Genomic DNA, 19,534 nt, shown 5'->3' with positions numbered 1-19,534 from the left:
AATGCCTTTTATATATATAGTTTTATAAATAAAAATATAAACTCAGGGCTAAAGAAAGAGCCAGAAAAAAGTGTTAAGGTTAAAAAGATCATTATTTTGATTTTAAACTCATGGACCACAAAAGTGAAAATCTGGAATAACTCCATTAATTTTGACAGTGTTTGATAACATGCTAGTACCAAAACCAGCTACTGAAATAAAGGCACAGAAAACAAAAAGTTCTATGCCATAGTATGAAGAGCTATTGTTCTGTTCCAATCTGAACTAAAAAACAATATTTGGTGGTTCCAGATTAGTACACAAACAAACATTAAAAAGTATGATATATTTTATACCTTCTCCCAGTTCCACAGATACTTTCATTTGACTTTTTTTTTTACAGGAAAGTAGGTTAAACGTAGCCCATTTCTGTTCTATTTGCTCTTAACAAAGAGACCACAAAATGATGTAAACTTTAAAGAAGTAATTCAGACATAAAATGTCAGTGTAAAATATGCCCATGCAGTAACATGCAAAATACCACAACCTTATTTGCAGAGACTCAATTGTTAGTTCAAGCTATAGGAACAGTTTTCATAAAGATGATATAGATTAGGCTACAGCTGAATAATTTGAAACTCTTGGACCACAAGCCAAATGAGCAGAAGAAATGAATATATAAAAAATTAATGATGTTTGATTGCAGTAGATCTCTGTGGGCCTCTGTGTGTGTATGTCTCACTTCCTTTCTTTGTGCTACATAATTTATTTTCAGTATTTACCAAAAATAAAACACAACAAAGATACAGTGGCTGTTATCTAAACAAAAACAATCCGACTGTTGTGGTTTAACCCGGCAGGCAGCCAGACACCAGACACCACACAGCCACTCGCTCACTTCCCCCCCTCCCCGCAGTGGGATGGGGAAAAGAATCAAAAAAAAAAAAGTAAAATTAGTGGATTGAGATAAAGACAGTTTAATAAAACAGAAAAGGAAGGGATAAAAATAACAACAACAACAACAACAATAATAATAATAATGGTAGAATATACAAAGTGAGTGATGCACAATGCAATTGCTCACCACCCGCCGACCGATATCAAGTAGCGATCGCTACTTCCTGGACCACGCCTCTTATTGATATACTGAGCATGACGTCATATGTTATGGAATACCCCATTGGCCAGTTGGGCTAGCTGTTCTGGCTATGCTCCCTCCCAGCTTCTTGTGCACCTGGCAGAGCACGGGAAGCTGAAAAGTCCTTGACTAGCAGGGTACTTAGCAACAACTAAAAACATCAGTGTGTTATCAACATTCTTCTCATACTAAATCCAAAACACAGCACTAGGAAGAAATTTAACTCCATCCCAGCCAAAACAAGGACACCAGCCAATACCTAAATAAAGCAGAAAATACATATTTTCTGTCTTTCTTCGTTGGCCTTACTTTGTATTCAAACCATTTGATAGGAGTATAAATAAATCTCACCCCTATGTCAGACATGGCTTTGTCTGAAAAAGAGCAAAGAAAAAAACAAAGCAAAACAAAATAAAAGGAGTAAAGGCAGAAAAGGATGAAAAATAAGGAAAATCAGAGAACCATTCCTGTTGTTTACCACAGAAATAAGAAAACAGGGGCAGCACAGAGCACAGCTCTGAAATAGATTTAGGATCTCGAGCATACTACTTTATGCAGTGTCTCTGGTCAGGGTTGAAAACACATTATTAGGGAGAGACAAAAGTAATAAAAGATCACTTCTGGAAGAATAAATCCAAGTCTGTTGCATAAATAAGGAGATAGATAACTTGAGTACAGACCATTTCTCATGTAGGGCAAATATTCTGGCTAGGTAAAAAATCATATGGTAATATACCGGGCTGTGCTGGTTTTGTCTGGGATAGAGTTAATTTTCTTCATAGCAGCTAGTATGGGGCTATGTTTTGGATTTGTGCTGAAAACAGTGGTGATAACACAGGGATGTTTTAGCTATTGCTGAGCAGTGCTTACACACAGTCAAGGCCTTTTCTGCTCCTCACCCCACCCCACCAGCGAGTAGGGTGGGGGTGCACAAGAAGTTGGGAGGGGACACAGCCAGGACAGCTGACCCCAGCTGACCAAAGGGATATTCCATACCATACGACGTCATGCTCAGCATATAAAGCTGGGGGAAGAAGAAGGAAGGGGGGACGTTCGGAGTGATGACGTTTGTCTTCCCAAGTCACCGTTACGCGTGATGGAGCCTTGCTTTCCTGGAGATGGCTGAACACCTGCCTGCCGATGGGAAGGAGTGAATGAATTCCTTGTTTTGCTTTGCTTGTGTGCGCGGCTTTTGCTTTCCTTATTAAACTGTCTTTATCTCAACCCACGAGTTTTCTCACTTGTACCCTTCCGATTCTCTCCCTTGTCCCACCGGGGGGGGGTGAGCGAGCGGCTGTGTGGGGCTTAGTTGCCAGCCGGGGTTAAACCACGACATGGGCTAATGAATATACTGGGCCAAGGTTTGGGGTTAGTCCTATCCAGTTTATATTATAACATATTTGGATTGCTGTTTCATACTCCTAAATTCTGACTTTCTTTGCTCCTAAAAGTTGGCACACATAATGTAGACAGTGTTAAGCCAGTGGTAATGCAGGCCAATGAAACGTTGGAGAAAAATTATTCCAGACATAGATCATATCTGTTAGAAATAGCGAGTTCATGAATGCCCTAGAAAAGTCTTTAATGGATTTGCATTTCAAATGGTGACACAAAGGATATCAACAGTTCCATTGCTTACGCTATTTGATAACACAGAGATGTAACTGCTCATTCTCTTCTCTGGATTCAAAGTCACTCTGGGAGCAAAGAAATGTATCTGTGAACCTCATCATCTTTTCAAGCACTGAGATACATCTGTTGAGGAATCCTCAAGTTTTAAAGGTGTTACAGCTAGTGAAGGCAAACAAGAAGTTGGCTGCTCAGAGAAAATACAAGATTGTTTCATACCCTGTGTGAGAGACTGAAAGAGTTAATGTGAAGTTGATGCCTCAAACATTGTGGCAAAGCAAGTTCTGTGTAGCAACAATAAGCCGATAAGCCGCAAGTGAGAAGTCGATTAACACAGGACCCAGAGGGCGTGCCAGAGGATGCGCAGTTCCGAGTTCAGCCAAGTAACGATGACTCACCATATCTGGCAAAAGGTCATACAGAGTTTATCTGAGGAAGGGGCTCTCGACCACCCAAAGACCACCCAAAAGACCCCTCGTGACCACCCCCCACACACACACAGTGGCGCCTGCGCAGAAAACCAAAAGCTACGTGACTGACATAATCGGGGGTGGTGGAAACAAGACTATAAAAGGACACCAACCCAAGGAGCCAGCGCATGCCCATCACCGGAGGATTGCCGCATTCATCATCATCATCGCGGGATCCAAGGGTGGTGATATCTCTCTATCTCCTTTCTCTCTCTCTCTCTCTCTCCTTTTTCTTTTCCTCTCTTTCCTCTTCTTCTCCTAAATGTTTCAATAGAACCCACGTTGCCTACTGTTACACTTTCCAAGTTCAGGTTGCTTCTACCTTAAATAAAACGTTTAATCGATCGTTTGGTGTCGTTTCACCTTAATTTAGCCTGAGGGAATTTCGAAACCTCTACGACACCCCCCCCTCCCCCGGTTTGCCAGGTCTGGGTCGTAATATTTTGAAATTGGCGTAGTGGGCAGGATCCCTCATTAGTGCTAAAGCGATCGTTGGGACAAGGCCTTTACGGCAGCCCCTCTCTGAGAGGCATCATACATAAGGGGAGACAGTCCTCAGAGGACTAACAAGGGATCTGTTCCCTATAATTGTATACCCATTACGGCCTCCCTGGGACGTCCGATTGTAGAACCCATTATGGCCTCCCTGGGAGGTCCAATTGTAGACTATACCCCTCTCCTGGAGAGATTAGAGGGCTATAACGCCCGACCTTCTCCCCCTGGTATGACTTGGGTCCATAATAATTGGCAAGATCTGCAAACCGTAGCGGACAGAATCTCCACTTTGGCTAAAGAACGAAGGTTGAAGCAAGGAAAGGGGAAAGCATTAGTCTGTGCGGTTTTAGGAGCCGCCTTGGTGGCAGCACAGCGGGATAAAAATGTGACCCGGTAGGCAAAAGAGGGGGCAATAAGATCCCTTCAAGATCTAGTGAAGGCTTTGAAGGGACAATTAGAAAATGAGACAAGAAGTCTCTCTGACCAACTTGCCGCCGAGTGAATGACTAACCAAAGATTACATACCACTTTGACGGAGGCTTTGGAGTGGGAGAAAATATTAAGGGAGCAATTAGATGAAACCCGCTTCCAAATCGATGTAGAAAATATGGACACAAATTCTGATGGGGGAAGAGAAGCAAAATTGTCATACCCTCTTAAAGACCTAGAATATATGAGAGAAATATTTTCCTTTGAGAGGGGGGAAGTCATAATGCGACCTTTAATTAAGACCAAGACTGTGGATGGCGGTCAAGGAGGAGCTCAGCAGGTTACCACCTGCATTGTTCCCTATTCCCCCACCAATTTGGCTAAAATTCAGGAAAAATATTCCCGAGGACCCCAAGAAATGGAAACTGAATATGTATGGAGAGTATCTCTTACCGGGGGTGACTGTATCTTGCTGAGTGAGGACGAGGCAAGAGGGTATTGGGGACCAGGAGTTTTTATAACCACAAATGACGATAGAGAACCCTGGTCCCTGACCCAAAGAGTAGCATATTGGGCAGGTGGATTGGACCCTATGGAAAGGGGAGATCCTTTCTCTATTAAAGTTTTAGAAAGTGTACAAAAAATTGCATGTCTCCAATTGATGCATGACCGATTATTGGTCCCGCAACAGCCCTCTCCCATGCAATATGCGGCAGACCCCGACAGGTTGCAGCTTCTTATAAGGGGATTACCCGATGCTTTGAAATTATATGCGGTGCAATACGACACCCCCTCCCCCGGTTTGCCCGGTCTGGGTCGTAACACCCTGGACCACAAAGGTGAAAAAGAAAGGTTTTCCTCTGCTAGCTGTTGCTGCAGAGGCAGTGGAATGGGACATCTTCAATCTTCTGGCACGGGAAAAGTTGAAAACAACACTTTTAGGCATTGCCTGCAGGGAGTTCTGCAAGGTAGAGATGGATTTCTGAATAGGACTTCATAAGATTATCCCTCAAAGAATATTTACTTTACTTACTATTTGTAAGCACATCCCATGACCATAGTTCAGGTTTGGTCCGGTGAAATAAAAATAGACAGAGACCAGAAATACCAACTTTACTACAATACTCATCAAACCGTACATGCTTATGGGTCAGGACAGCACAGGAATTCTTTCTTCTAATCACTAGTTAACAAACCACTAACCACTTTTTTCTAGCCCTTTCTTAGAATAGAATAGACTAGACTAGACTATTTCAGTTGGAAGGGACCTACAACGATCATCTAGTCCAACTGCCTGACCACTTCAGGGCTGACCAAAAGTTAAAGCATGGTATTAAGGGCATTGTCCAAATGCCTCTTAAACACTGACAGGCATGGGGCGTCGACCACCTCTCTAGGAAGCCTGTTCCAGTGTTTGACCACCCTCTCGGTAAAGAAATGCTTCCTAATGTCCAGTCTGAACCTCCCCTGATGCAGCTTTGAACCATTCCCATGCGTCCTGTCACTGGATCCCAGGGAGAAGAGCTCAGCACCTCCCTCTCCACTTCCCCTCCTCAGGAAGCTGGAGAGAGCAATGAGGTCGCCCCTCAGCCTCCTTTTCTCCAAACTAGACAAACCCAGAGTCCTCAGCCACCCCTCATAGGACATGCCTTCCAGCCCTTCCACCAGCTTGGTTGCCCTCCTCTGGACACATTCAAGTCCCTTAACATCCTTCTTAAATTGTGGGGCCCAGAACTGCACACAGTACTCAAGGTGAGGCCGCAACAACGCTGAATACAGTAGGATCATCACCTCTTTTGACCGGCTGGTTGTACTGTGTTTGGTGCACCCCAGGATGCGGTGTGGTGGTGCATTCATACCTCCCCCCCTTTCTTCCCTGGGCCACTTGTTGATCTGGGCCGCTTGTTGATCTCAGAAATTTCCATGAAACCTCGGCCTTGGTGTGTTGAAGTCTGGCAGTTGAGCGCTCCTTGACTGTATCAGAAACTCTGCATAGCTGAGGCTGGGAACATACTCCTACTGCCTGGCCCAGGTGTCCAGTAGAACAACACCGAAACCTTAAGAATTTTTTAGTAATTACCACCTGGGACCGTGGCCAGGATGGAAATTTACGGATGACTAAAGCCAACCATCTTGTGAACCTATAAACAGTGGTCCTAAGCGAGGCCCTTTGAGCTCTCCTGGACCGCAGCGGCTGCACCCAGCATCTCCCTCTGAGTGGGAGCCTCTCAGAGCTTGCGATCTTTCAGACCTACGATATTCGGAGGACCGCTGGGTCCTGGGTGAGTCCCTTTCGAAGCTCAACCCTTCGCCCGTTGAGAGGGAACGCCTAGACATTCGACGTGAATATTTCTTCACTGAAATCGAGGGGAATTTTTAACAGGTACCTTCTGTATATTTTTATATACATATATATATATATGTTTCTCTGTGTGTGTGATCTAATAGTAAGCATAATCTGTAATTAAGTTGTGATTGTAGTAGACTTGCTAACTCACTTTGCAAATATTGAATTAGTTAATGATTAAGCGTTACTAAAGTTTGTAAATGATTAGTTGATAATTAAGTGTTGCTAAATTGTGAATGAAACCTAGACTGCTGCCAAACACATATAATCCCTGAAATATAAACCCTTAGATGATTTTCCTTTATATGTTTCATCCGTGTAATAAGTAATAGAGTGAACCTTGCCATCAAATTCTGTTAGGTCGCACCTTTATAAATCTCTATTAAAATCACTTTCTGCTAATATCTTTGACGGTGATTCTTTAAGTGGCCTCTAAACCACTCATTCGCGACATGCGGTTTGCCCTCTTGGCTGCCAGGGCACACTGCTGACTCCTATTGAGCCTGTTGTCGACCAGCACCCCCCTTTCTGCAGGGCTGCTCTCCAGCCACTCCTCTCCCAATTTATGCTTGTGCCCGGCGTTACTCCATCCTAGGTGCAGAATCCGGCATTTCAACTTGTTAAATCTCATCCCATTAATCATAGCCCAATGCTCCAATCCATCTACATCCCTCTGCAAGGCCTCTTGTCCCTCCAGAGAGTCAACAGCACCTCCCAGTTTCGTATCATCAGCAAACTTACTAATGGTGCATTCAACTCCTGCATCCAGATCATTGATAAATATATTGAACGGGACTGGCCCTCGAATTGAGCCCTGCGGAACACCGCTGGTGACCGGTCGCCAGCCAGATGTAGCCCCATTCACTACAACCCTTTGAGCCCTGCCCTTCAGCCAGTTCTTCACCCAGCGCACCGTGTACCTGCTCATCCCACAGTTGGACAACTTGTCCAGAAGGATGCTGTGAGGGACAGTATCAGAAGCCTTACTAAAATCCAGAAAGACTACATCCACCGCCTTCCCTTCATCCACTCGGTGGTTGACCTTATCATAGAAGGAGATCAAATTAGTTAGACAGGACTTTCCCTTTGTGAACCCATGCTGACTGTGCCTGATGATTGCAATGTCCTTTAAATGCCTTTCAGTAGCACCCAGTATGATCTTCTCCATAATTTTACCAGGAACTGGGGTTAGACTAACAGGTCTGTAGTTCCCTGGGTCTTCCCTCATGCCCTTCTTGTAAATTGGAATAGCATTGGCTAGCTTCCAGTCAGCAGGGACCTCCTCAGGCTCCCAAGACCTTTGGTAGATGATCGAGAGGGGTCCTGCCATAACATCCGCGAGCTCCTTCAGTACTCTGGGATGAATCCCATCCAGCCCCATGGACTTGTGAACATTCAGCTGATACAGCCGATCCTTTACAATTTCAGTGTCCACAAATGGAAAGTCACTGTTCCCGCACTCATGGTTCTCCAGCTCAGAGGACCGGGCAGCCCAAGGTTTATTAGTATTATTAAAGACTGAAATTTTTTCTAACCTTTTTCCAATTTGTAGACCACCTAAAAATTTCCCATTAATGGGACCCTTTAAAAAATGTCACATACACAGACTGCAGTATGGCAAATATGATCTTTCTTTGCTTTTGTGAAATCTTTTAGAAGCAGTGGGAGCCTGAGGTTTCAGAGACAATAAGCTGGAAGCCAACACTTTAAAACAGCCATGCTGGCTGGCTGGTGAGCATGTTGCCAGCAGCAGAGACAAGCCAAGTGAGCTTTACTCAGAGACCATGGGACTATGCCCTGAATGCCCACCACTGCGGCAATCCCTCGGCGGCTGTAACTCATAGCCAACCACCACTGCTCTGCTTTCCAGCCGACGGTTTGGCTTCCTAACTGTAATGGTAGGATTTGCCCCTAGTTTTGCATATAGTCATAAAGTAATTATGTGTCGCTAATTAGCCAGTGATGCAAGGAGCTCAGGTTTGCAATTTCACAGAAAAGTAACTGCGAACTGGCAGAGAATTTTAGGTGTCACACACATTTCAGAGAGCAGGAATCCAGTTCTTTCCCCAACCCTACAACCATATGTTGAACAAAGAGGCTTTGAGAAATGGATCAAATGGATACAATAAGGTCACACTGGAGCTCATGCAAACTTTGCTTTTTCAGTGCTGAACTTTCAAATCTCACTCCACTGAAATGCTCCTAATTAATTTTGGAAACTAAATACCTAGGGATGCAGCCATGTAGTTTATTTAAATGCATATTTTACACAGCAGCTAAATTAAGTGTGACAGCTTGTTTACTATGGGTTCCTGCCCTATGGGAGCTTTCAGACACAGTACATTAAGCAAGGCAGCATTAAGAAACAACATTAAATATTGGTATACTTCATACTTATATTTTTGGTATGTAAAAATCACAAGATTTACAGATTTCACTAGCAAAATTTGAAACACTACAGTAAAGAAGCCAAGCAGGTAGGTGATGCAAAAAACTACAGCCATTCCAACAGATAGCCTCTGTCTTATTTAATGTCACCTATTACTTAGCTGCCACCAGGCAAGAACCTGGTGTCAAATTCAATTTGACTGCTCTGTATGTGCACCTTAGATAAACAAGCTGTATATTTTAAACACAACACTATCTCCTTCCATTGTCAAAATGTTCATTGGTTTTCTGTTTCTCGAAGTTGCAATTTAATTCCCCAAATTAAAATGTAATTCCTTTGTTAAGCAATTTACATCAAAACTAAAGTAAATTAAATAAATGTCTTGAAAGAAAGCCTATAATGAAGAGTAAAGAGCATCAGCATTAGTTAGCCAATGCTAACTCTAGCAACACAGAGGGCCATTTTTAATCTTCTAAAAACCTGTGCCATCACATGACAATGTATGGAAGACACTTTTCTGAACACACCTCTTGATCTGTGAAGATCTCAATGAAGTTCTGGAAGGAGAAGGTCCCTGACTGAAGAATGAGTTCTCCTGTGTTTTCAAAGCACTGTCCAGTTAGTACAAGGAGCTTGTGTCTTGCAGCATCTGTGATCATTAAGCGTACCTAGAGTGAAGGAGAGAACCACATCAATAACGGGAGTTACCACGTGTTCCTCTGCAAACATACAGTTTACCTCATCTAATTTAAAACATATTTTGCACCAGAGTCTCCCAGGACTGTCGAAACATTTTCAAGTTATAGTGCTGTTTACAAAAGATAAGAAAGGAGCAAAAGGGAAAAAAGGGGGCACAAAAAGCAATTAAAGAGAAAGTCTGATGAATAAACCAAACTAATGACATGGGGGAAAAAAGAGCAAGGAGCAGAAGAGAACAGAAATTGAATTTAAAAAAATTTTCAATGAACAAATACATTTCTTGTATAACTCTTGTTGAATTTTAATAGCACTGTACCAGGACAGCCTTGGCCAACTGTGTCCCACATGCTAATGAGGAACAACTACATGTGTCAGACTGTTTTTGGAAGGCTGATCTTCTTTTCCCAGTGTACAGCATTACTTGCCATTCAGTTGCAAAAATGTCACTAAAAAGTAACAGCCACAAATCACACATAAAAGTGGCATATTTAGACCATCATTCTGTTGTAACTTGAATCATCTCCAAAGTTAAAGGATGTTTCTGTTTCACCATAATCATAATCAAGCACTCAGATACAGTCACATGCACCATTTACATCTCGTGATATCACTAACTATGGAGACTATAACTTTTTTAAGTATGCCAGCCCAAGACCTTTTTCAATACACAATAATAAATTATGTAGATGCCTGATGGCTCAAAGGAGCTTGCTACTGAGAAATAAACTTCTGCATTTTGAAATAACTGTTAACTATTTTAAACTAGATCCTCATTACTTTATTTGACCCTCACTACAGCTGGTAATAATTCCTGTTTCCCCCCCAGGGGGAGATTTACTTGCATGCTAAGAAAAATCCATATATTCAGTATACTTCTATTGGCTGAATTCAACTTAAATTGAAGAGCAAAACTAAATAAAACTGTCCTGGTTTCGGCTGGGATAAAGTTAATTTTCTTTCTAGTAGCTGGTGTGGCACTGTGTTTTGGGTTTGGTATGAGAGGAATGTTGATGGCACATTGATGCTTTAGTTGTTGCTAAGTAGTGCTTACAGAGAGTCAAGGACTTTTCAGCTTCCCATGCTCTACCAGGTGCACAAGAAGCTGGGAGGGAGCATAGCCAGGACAGCTGACCCAACTGGCCAACGGGGTATTCCATACCATAGGATGTCATGCTCAGTATATAAAGTAGGAGGTGTGGTGCATGAAGGGGGGGCTCTCGTGGCTCAGGATGGGCTGGGCATCGGTCAGCAGGTGGTGAGCAGTTGCATTGTACATCGCCTGCTTTGTATATTCTATTATTGTTGTTGTTATCATTATTATTCCTGTTCTACTTCGTTTTATTTCCATTATTAAACTGTTTTTATCTCAACCTGCGAGTTTTCCTACTTGTGCCCTCCTGATTCTCTCCCCCATCCCACCGGAGGTGGTGGTGGTGGGGGGGTGAGCGAGCAGCTGCGTGGTGTTTAGTTGCTGGCTGGGGTTAAACCATGACAAAAACCTTTGTAAGATTCTGTACTGTTGAGTAAACTTTTTGCAAATGTGGTGGGTTGACCTTGGCTGGCCCCCAGGTGCTCAGAAAGCCACTCTCACACTCCCCTTCCTCAACAGGACAGGAGGAAGAAAATAAGATGAAAAACTCATGGGTCGAGATAAAGGCAGTTTAATAAAGAAAAGCAAAGGCCGTGTGCGGAAGCAAAGGAAAACAGAAAAATATTAATTCTCTACTTCCCATCAGCAGGCAATGTCCAGCCACTTCCTGGGAAGTAGGGCCTCAGTACGCGTAGCGGTTGCTCTGGAAGACAAACGCCTTAATAACGAATGCCCCCCCCGCCCCTTTCTCTTAGTTTTTATTGCTGAGCATGACGTCATATGGTATGGAATATCCCTTTGGTCACTTTGGGTCAGCTGTCCTGGCTCTGTCCCCTCCCAACCTCTTGCCCACCCCCAGCCTACTGGCCTTTGGGGGTGGGGGGGTTGGAGAGACAGCCTCCATGCTGTGGGAGCACTGCTCAGCAGTAGCCAACACATTGGTGCGTTATCAACACCCTTCTAGCTACAACTACAAAGCACAGCACTACCAGGGCTGCTATGGGGAAAGTTAACTCCATCCCAGCCAGGCCCAATACAGCAAATATTTCAAAAGTCTTGTCCAACACTGAAAAATCAATCAAATTAAGGTAAGGTATGAATTTCAAGTGCACTAATTCTTCTGTTCAGGGAGAATTAAGTTAAACCAGAATTGTGATTCCAGAATAAGGCTATCCACGTATTAAACTAAATGAGCAGAGTCCATCCCAAAAAACTCCACATGTAGGTATTGAATCCAAACTCCATCTCCATTGAGATGACATAATTACCTCAGCTGTCCTAGCAAGCCATTCTTTTAAATTTTTATATTGATTGTTAAGCAATTAGTTGTTCTAAACAATTCCCGCTCATGCCAGGGAGGCTGAGCCAGGGAGGCTTGACCTAAATCTCTGCTGAACAACTCATGTTTTCAGTACAAGTAGAAAAGAGCCACTGAAGAGTATCTATCTGAAAGAAGATAGTTGGTCAGTTGCCTGACCAGCCTAGTGGCCTTCTATGATGGAGTGACTACATCAGTGGACATGGGAAGAGCTACCGATGTCATCTATCTGGACCTCTGTAAGGCCTTTGACACAGTCCCCCACAACATCCTTCTCTCTAAACTGGAGAGGTATGGATTTCATGGGTGGACTGTCTGGTGGGTGAGGAATTGGTTGGATGATTGCATCTAGAGGGTAGTGGTCAATGGCTCAATGTCCACATGGAGATCGGTGACAAGTGGTGTCCCTCAGGGGTCCGTATTGGGACCAGTCCTGTTTAATATCTTCATCAATGACACAGACAGTGGGATCGAGTGCACCCTCAGCAAGTTTGCAGATGACACCAAGCTGAGTGGCGTGGTTGACACGCCTGAGGGACGGGATGCCATCCAGAGGGACCTGGACAAGCTTGAGAAGTGGGCCCGTGTGAACCTCATGAGGTTCAACAAGGCCAAGGGAAAGGACCTGCACCTGGGTCGGGGCAACCCCTGTATCCATACAGCCTGGGGGATGAAGGGATTGAGAGCAGCCCTGTCGAGAAGGACTTGGGGGTATTGGTGGATGAAAAGCTGGACATGAGCCGGCAATGTGCGCTCGCAGCCCAGAAAGCCAACCGTATCCTGGGCTGCATCAAAAGAAGCGTGGCCAGCAGGTTGAGGGAGGTGATTCTGCCCCTCTACTCCGCTCTGGTGAGACCCCACCTGCAGTACTGCATCCAGCTCTGGAGCTCTCAGCACAAGAAAGACATGGACCTGTTGGAGCAGGTCCAGAGGAGGCCACAAAAATGATCGGGGGATGGAACACCTCTCCTACGAAGAAAGGCTGAGAGAGTTAGGGTTGTTCAGCCTGGAGAAGAGAAGGCTCCAGGGAGACCTTATTGCAGCCTTTCAGTACTTAAAGGAGGCCTATAAGAAAGATGGGGACAAACTCTCTAGCAGGGCCTGTTGCGACAGGACAAGGGGAATGGTTTTAAACTAAAAGAGGGGAGATTCAGACTAGATATAAGGAAGAAATGTTTTACGATGAGGGTGGTGAGACACTGGCACAGGTTGCCCAGAGAGGTGGTAGATGCCCCATCCCTGGAAGTGTTCAAGGTCAGGTTGGACAGGGCTCTGAGCAACCTGATCTAGTTGAAGATGTCCCTGCCCACGGCAGGGGAGTTGGACTAGATGACCTTTAAAGGTCCCTTCCAACCCAAAATATTCTATGATTCTATGATTCTAAGATCCCAACTCTACCACATCTTCATTTTTATTTTATTAAATAAGTGGCCTTGACTTTGAGCAGCAGAAAGTTCCTTTAATTAAATGCAGGACTAATGCTGGTCTGTCACTAATTGCACTAAATGATTATAAATTCAGCAATATCCTTGCTGGATCGAGTGTATTCATTTTTATTTCATACAAAAATATAGATAAGTGCCGCTGGCTGGCTGATGTGTGGCTGAAATCTTGTCAGGTTTAGTTGTATTAAAACCATAAAAGAACTGGCTTCCTCTTCTATCTTTTCTCTCATTGCTGGCAGCAGTTCTTGGTAGTCTGCCAACTTATGTATAAACTCACCAGGTTTTCCAACAACAAAATTATTTCCTGACTTGTGAATCACTGATATGCAACTGTCACATAATTCTCCTTCAATCTATTTTATTAATTGATGGTGAAATAGGTTCTGCAGAGCTAGAAAACTATGGCAGGATAAAAAAGTAAATAAATGCTTTCAGATTACAGAGCATAATTTATGATACACATGAAAGAACTTCGAGAGACACATAAATTCTGTGTCTGGGTATAATCAAGGCTTCCTGAGGGACTACCAGAATTTTGTCTGCTGATTTCAAGATCGCTACAGAAATATTGCAAGGTTATGATTCTGTTCAGCTTTACCCTTGGTTGAAGTCCTAAATTGTTTGAAGAAAGTGAACAGCAAGACTTAGTCTCAGTCAAAACAGAGTTAAAGACAGAGTGTGAACTGAGACAGGAGCATAAGCAGATCAGCAGTTTCCAAGACTTACGGTACAGACACAGGAGTATTAGAGCAATGGAGTGGGATCTTCTTAAGAAGTAAGTAACTGCTCATGGGGTTTTCAGAAACTTGTTTTCTTTAGGCAACTGCAGTCTCTCTCCGTTTGGGCTTCTCTCTTTTGGGAGGTATTTGGCAGCTGACAGAACATGATAGGAGCTTTGGGCAGAACTATGCTCAGACTACCACCAGTATGGCTATTACCAGCCAGATTAGCAGGGATTTGTTTTAATATCTTTTGCCTTTGTTTTTCCTGAACTGATAGATTCAATTTCCTCTTCTGGTGAAAGTCAGAGCTCCATGGTATATCACTGTCTCCCCAGATGCAACCTAGAAATCTCTTGATATGTAGAACTAAGTTTTCTATTTGCCATAATGGGCAAAGCATGTTTATTCCAACCTCGGATTTAATTCTTCTGCCTCTTTCTTATCATCTTGTTGTGGCTTTTGTCCAGTGAGGGTCTCGCTTAGCCAGCCAAGGTAAATCTCAGTTTGTAACTTCTGGCTGTGACCAGTCCGGTGAGATGAAAGCGAAGAAAAGATTGCCTCTCACAGTCTAGCGAGAGGAAATTAACAGTAACCTAGCCAAACATCTTCCAGAGCCAAAGGAGTAAAGCCAGGGGTCAGAAGGCATTAATCAGCCTCAGACCATGTTCTTCCATGTGGTCATCCATCAAAGGAATGACAAGCAACAGTGACAGAAGCAGCATTTCCCTACTTTTGACAGTTCCTTCAGCTCTTCCCCTCCCCCATCCTTTATAGCTTTTTACTCTGAAAGCCTGAGTGTATTAAAGACAACCCTAAGAGCTGCTACCCAGCTGACACCCTTGTTCCTTACCAAGTACCTTGTCCTGGTTTTTGCTGGGATAGAGTTAAATTTCTTCCTAGTGCTGTGTTTTGGATTTAGTATGAGAAGAATGTTGATAACACAGAGATGTTTTAGTTGTTGCTAAGTACCCGGCTAGTCAAGGACTTTTCAGCTTCCCATGCTCTGCCAGGTGCACAAGAAGCTGGGAGGGAGCATAGCCAGGACAGCTAACCCAACTGGCCAATGGGGTATTCCATACCATATGATGTCATGCTCAGTATATCAATAAGAGGCATGGTCCAGGAAGTAGCAATCACTGTTTAGGCATTGCTTGGTGGGTGGTGAGCAATTGCATTGTGCATCACTCATTTTGTATATTCTATCATTATTGTTATCATTATTATTATTATCATTTTCCCTTCCTTTTCTGTTCTATTAAACTGTCTTTATCTCAATCCATGAATTTTACTTTTGTTTGGTTTTTTTTTTCCCCCGATTCTCTCCCCTATCCCACTGCTGTGGGTGGGGAGTGAGCGAGCGGCTGTGTGGTGTTTGGCTGCCTGCCGGGTTAAACCACAACATACGTCTAACGCAATGTAAGAGATTTTCATGCATAATTTTTTAGTGCACGAGCTGCCATTAACTAAGGTTACTTACTTTTTTAAACTTTTAAAACTTCAGAAATTCCATTTGTTTTGGTGTGTTTCCTCCTGTTTGTGTTTAATATCACTTAAGGTTGGTAACAAAATAGATTTTTCACAAAGTACTGCAAACAAAGCCACTTCATTTCCCAAAAGAACTTGTACTATGTCAGTGCTTCCCAGCACTGGCTAGCAATGTAATTATCCCTATTTTTTACAACCTTCAGTCTCGCTAGCTAAATTTGTCAATTTTGTCTTTGAGCTTCATGCTCAGTTCTTTGATTCTACTCTAGCGAGTTCATGAGGATTTGACAGTCCTCTTCTGGGGCACTCTCCAGAGTCCATTGATCATGTCAGGTGCTTTTTGAAGGACAGATCACATAGATCAACCTAGAGTCACCACCACATATATGGTAATTCTTCTTGAAGACCTAAATTTATCTCAGGGCACCTGGTTTCTTTTCAGGCACTTTTTCATATGTAAAATAGGCTTCCAGAGCTACCAAACAATGGAGGAGCAGACAAAAAGCAGATGCAGTTTCACCACAGCTGCCTTCACTTCATCAAGAAGGGAATTTGGTGTGTTATGAGGAAATGAGTGCTGGGATAAGTGGTGTGTTTCTGTCCTATGCCTTTGACGCTTTATCAGGAGTCCGGGAAACCAGGAAGAAAATCAAGGGATGGCTGATGTTTTTGATGATATTTGCTCCTAACATGTCCTTTCGTCCACAGTTAGGAGCTGCTCTCAACCTGTCCACTTAATGGAGCTTTTATGACACATCCAGTGAAGCATTTCTGACTGACTTACCTCAGTACTAACTGCTTCATCTGAGGGATTGATCAGGACTACAGTTTCTAAGACATCACTTCTGTGGTGAAGAATCTTCTGACCTGCAAGCACAGAAAGAAAAAAAAATGAAAAGACATTAAATTCAACCAGCATGGTTTAAACCAGTGCTTTCACTGAGCTAGTTATATGTTCCACTGTGCGACAGCCCTCTGGTTACCCAGGGCAGTGCATGCCAGCCACAGCAACTACTGTGCTGGCTCATGTCTTCAGAAATACCCATGGCATGTGGTCCTATGGGCCAGAAACACCACTCCAGAAAATTCAAGGTAATGAAAACAAACTGGCAACAGCGCTGGGGCCTGTCCTTTCCCCCTGGCAGGAGGAGTCCCTGTTACTCACCTTGGTCTTACTGAGCTGGTGTGGATCAGGGACTGAAGTAACTGTCACCAGCTGAGCATCTGGCCCTGGATTTTCATGGATGTATCTACACCACAGATACAGCTGAGGTTACACAGTCCTGTAACATGCCTAGGTGGTTTTAAATGAGCTTTTCCAGGAACTATTGGTGGCTTAGCCACAGCAGGAGGAAAGTCAGCATGGGCTGCAAATTTCCCCTGCAAGAAGCAAAGTGAATACTTGGGACGTATGCTGGCGCTGCCCATCAAGCCCTAACAAGCACAATTTGTGAGACAAGCAAAGGAGCCCAGGGATGTCCCCACTCCCCACCACCAGCACCGTCCTGCACAGCACACGTGCTCCCCATCACACACTGTGGGAGCGCTCTCAAGCCAGGCAGCACCCCACACAGACCACAGGCCCACGGCCGCACCAAATGAACCAGGTGAAAGCTGGGACCCACCCTGCCAAAACTCCCTGTTCAGCCTTCTACTAATATTGATTAACACTGGGACACTGTGAGAAATTCCCTATCGGGATGGTCGAACACTTGCCATGCTGCCCTGCTTCATCTTTCTCCTGCTTACAAAAGCTATAGCAAGCAATGTTAGGCAACAAGAGTGAACAGACGTACAAAATACAGCTAGCTCCTGAATGAATAACATCTGGGCAATTTTGGAGCAGCCTCACAGTCCATTGGCTTTCATACTTAGTAGTTAGTCTGTTCTCTGTATTTAATAGTGATGTGACTGGGAGTGGATGCCAGAAAAACACAACAGGACTCTTGTATTTTTTTTTTCTATGGTAATTAGCAAGTTCTTATCAGCGTCTCTTTCTGTAAGAACTGCAGCGAGATTAATTAGCAGCCGTCTTTTCATTCAGAAATCCAGACTGGTAATTAGTCCAAAAACCAGAAGAGCTGTCCTTTCCGAGCAAACTGTAATATTAATTCATTAAAATAATTAATTAAGCTTAAAAGGAGGTACGAGGGACACAGAACAAGTCACCTATTTGCCAATTTAGAAAAATCCCCCTGTAAAGAGATGAGGACGAGAATGGCAATGGTGAAAAGAACTTTGCATTCCTGAAAACACGAGAGTGGCATGGAGGCAGTCTGGGAGGGTGGGTAGCCAACCTTTCCCACACTGCCCTGGCCTTGGGGCAGGCTCGCTGCTGCCCCAGGCCCTTCCCCCGACAGGCCCTCCCCCAGGCAGGGGGCCCCAGGAAGCATAAGAGCTTTTAATCAAATGATAGAAAGTGAAGGAGAAGGAAAAAAATAATGTTCTCAGGTAAAATGAGAGATGGGGTTGTAGTTTACTCTCTTGTGCATGTAAATGCCTAGAGGCTTGTGGATAATAATCTAATTCATTTGAAGAAACCTAGTTTTCTTAACACATATTACAGTTATTATGAAAGGGGAGGAGGGCAAGTCTCCCTCTGCAGCATTCAGTTCTGGCATTACCCTTTGTAATTCAATTTAATAGCTCTGCTTCTTTGCCTAACAGGAATGCTTATATAAGACTACATTCAGTAAAACATCCAGATGGCTCTGTTACCACAGACTCCTTCAGAAGATGCCCTGTGATCTGATATTTTAGTTATTCTGCAGGTTTTCCTCAAACGAAGACATTAGGCAGAGTTTATTGAATCTAGTCTTTAGCATTGGGAAGGAAACAAAAGAAATTATCACCCTTCAGTTGCCACAGAAATTTCTCACTTAATAGTTGGTGACACAGAACATACACTTTGCTTCAGGCCAGACTAAGCCTCATATATGATTAGATATTAACACATTAAACATAGATAGAAAAGAAATGCAATTATCCACATGTAAAGTTAGACAAAGATGCATAGTGTCCACCTGACTCAAAGCATTGACTTTGGACTTTACTGAAGCTGCTCCAAGTCATGTATCTGTGTAGCTGGGAGGGATTTGACCTGTGGAGTTGCAACTCGCACTGACCAGCACCAATGGTGGTCACTTACATCCTATGCTCCCGTGGACCAGATGCCCAGCTCCAGTGGTTGCATGGTTTCATGCAACTTGAGATTGATTTCCAGAGGCAAGTGTAGCAGTCTGCACCATGTACACATGCCTGTTTAGAGCTGCATGTGTGACTGCCTCCCTCTTCGACTCCTTGGCATCAACAAGTGTTACTGCTTATCTTACAGGGTGGGGACCCAGCACTGGTAGAGTGTGAGTCACTATGAGGGCTCCCATCCCATGTAAAACTTCAGAAGGGTCTCTACTTGCTGGTATCAGTAACATGGTCCTATGTCAACTGCTTGAGAAACAAACAAAAAACACACCTCATTTATTAAAACTGTTGACAATTTTGTAAGAGCAACACAGGCTTACTGCTCAGGTTGATACTCAGATGCTCAGCTGGAATGAAGGAAAGTCTCCCATGGGAAGAGTTTTATCAAACAGAAATGAAGTATCACAGTGTGGGAGCAGAAAGCAGCAACAGCATTTCACAAACTGGCAAGAGACCGACTTATTAAACTACAGACGAAGTGGGAGAATCTGAGATTTGTGTAGAAGATCTGGGGTTGCTTTAAATTAACTCTACCAGATATTTATAGCATATCTCTACACACTGGACAGAACATTTTTGTGACGTGTCAGAGGAAGAAAGGAAGAAACTTCCAGGTTGCACAGAAGTGGTTGGGTAGCTAGATTTTACCCACTTCTAGTTTCTGGAAAGTAGGTCAAAATCCTACCTAAAGACTTCTG

The 19,534-nt window shown here is 43.6% G+C and overlaps 1 protein-coding gene across 1 annotated transcript in view; it reads right to left on the bottom strand.

The window, feature by feature from the left end:
* Positions 1-19,534, bottom strand: part of LOC142074853 (microtubule-associated protein 1B-like) — a 119,537-nt gene that overhangs the window by 10,982 nt on the left and 89,021 nt on the right. Inside the window, exons 3-4 of the mRNA XM_075135760.1 lie at positions 16,420-16,502; positions 9,404-9,544 (exon numbers count right to left, since the gene is read on the bottom strand). Of these exons, the coding sequence (XP_074991861.1) occupies positions 9,404-9,544; positions 16,420-16,502 (224 nt within the window). The remainder of the gene's footprint in view (positions 1-9,403; positions 9,545-16,419; positions 16,503-19,534) is intronic.

Source organism: Calonectris borealis, chromosome W, assembly GCF_964195595.1.
Source record: "Calonectris borealis chromosome W, bCalBor7.hap1.2, whole genome shotgun sequence".
Classification (NCBI taxonomy): Eukaryota; Metazoa; Chordata; class Aves; order Procellariiformes; family Procellariidae; genus Calonectris; species Calonectris borealis.
This window is presented reverse-complemented; position numbering and strand designations above follow the sequence as displayed.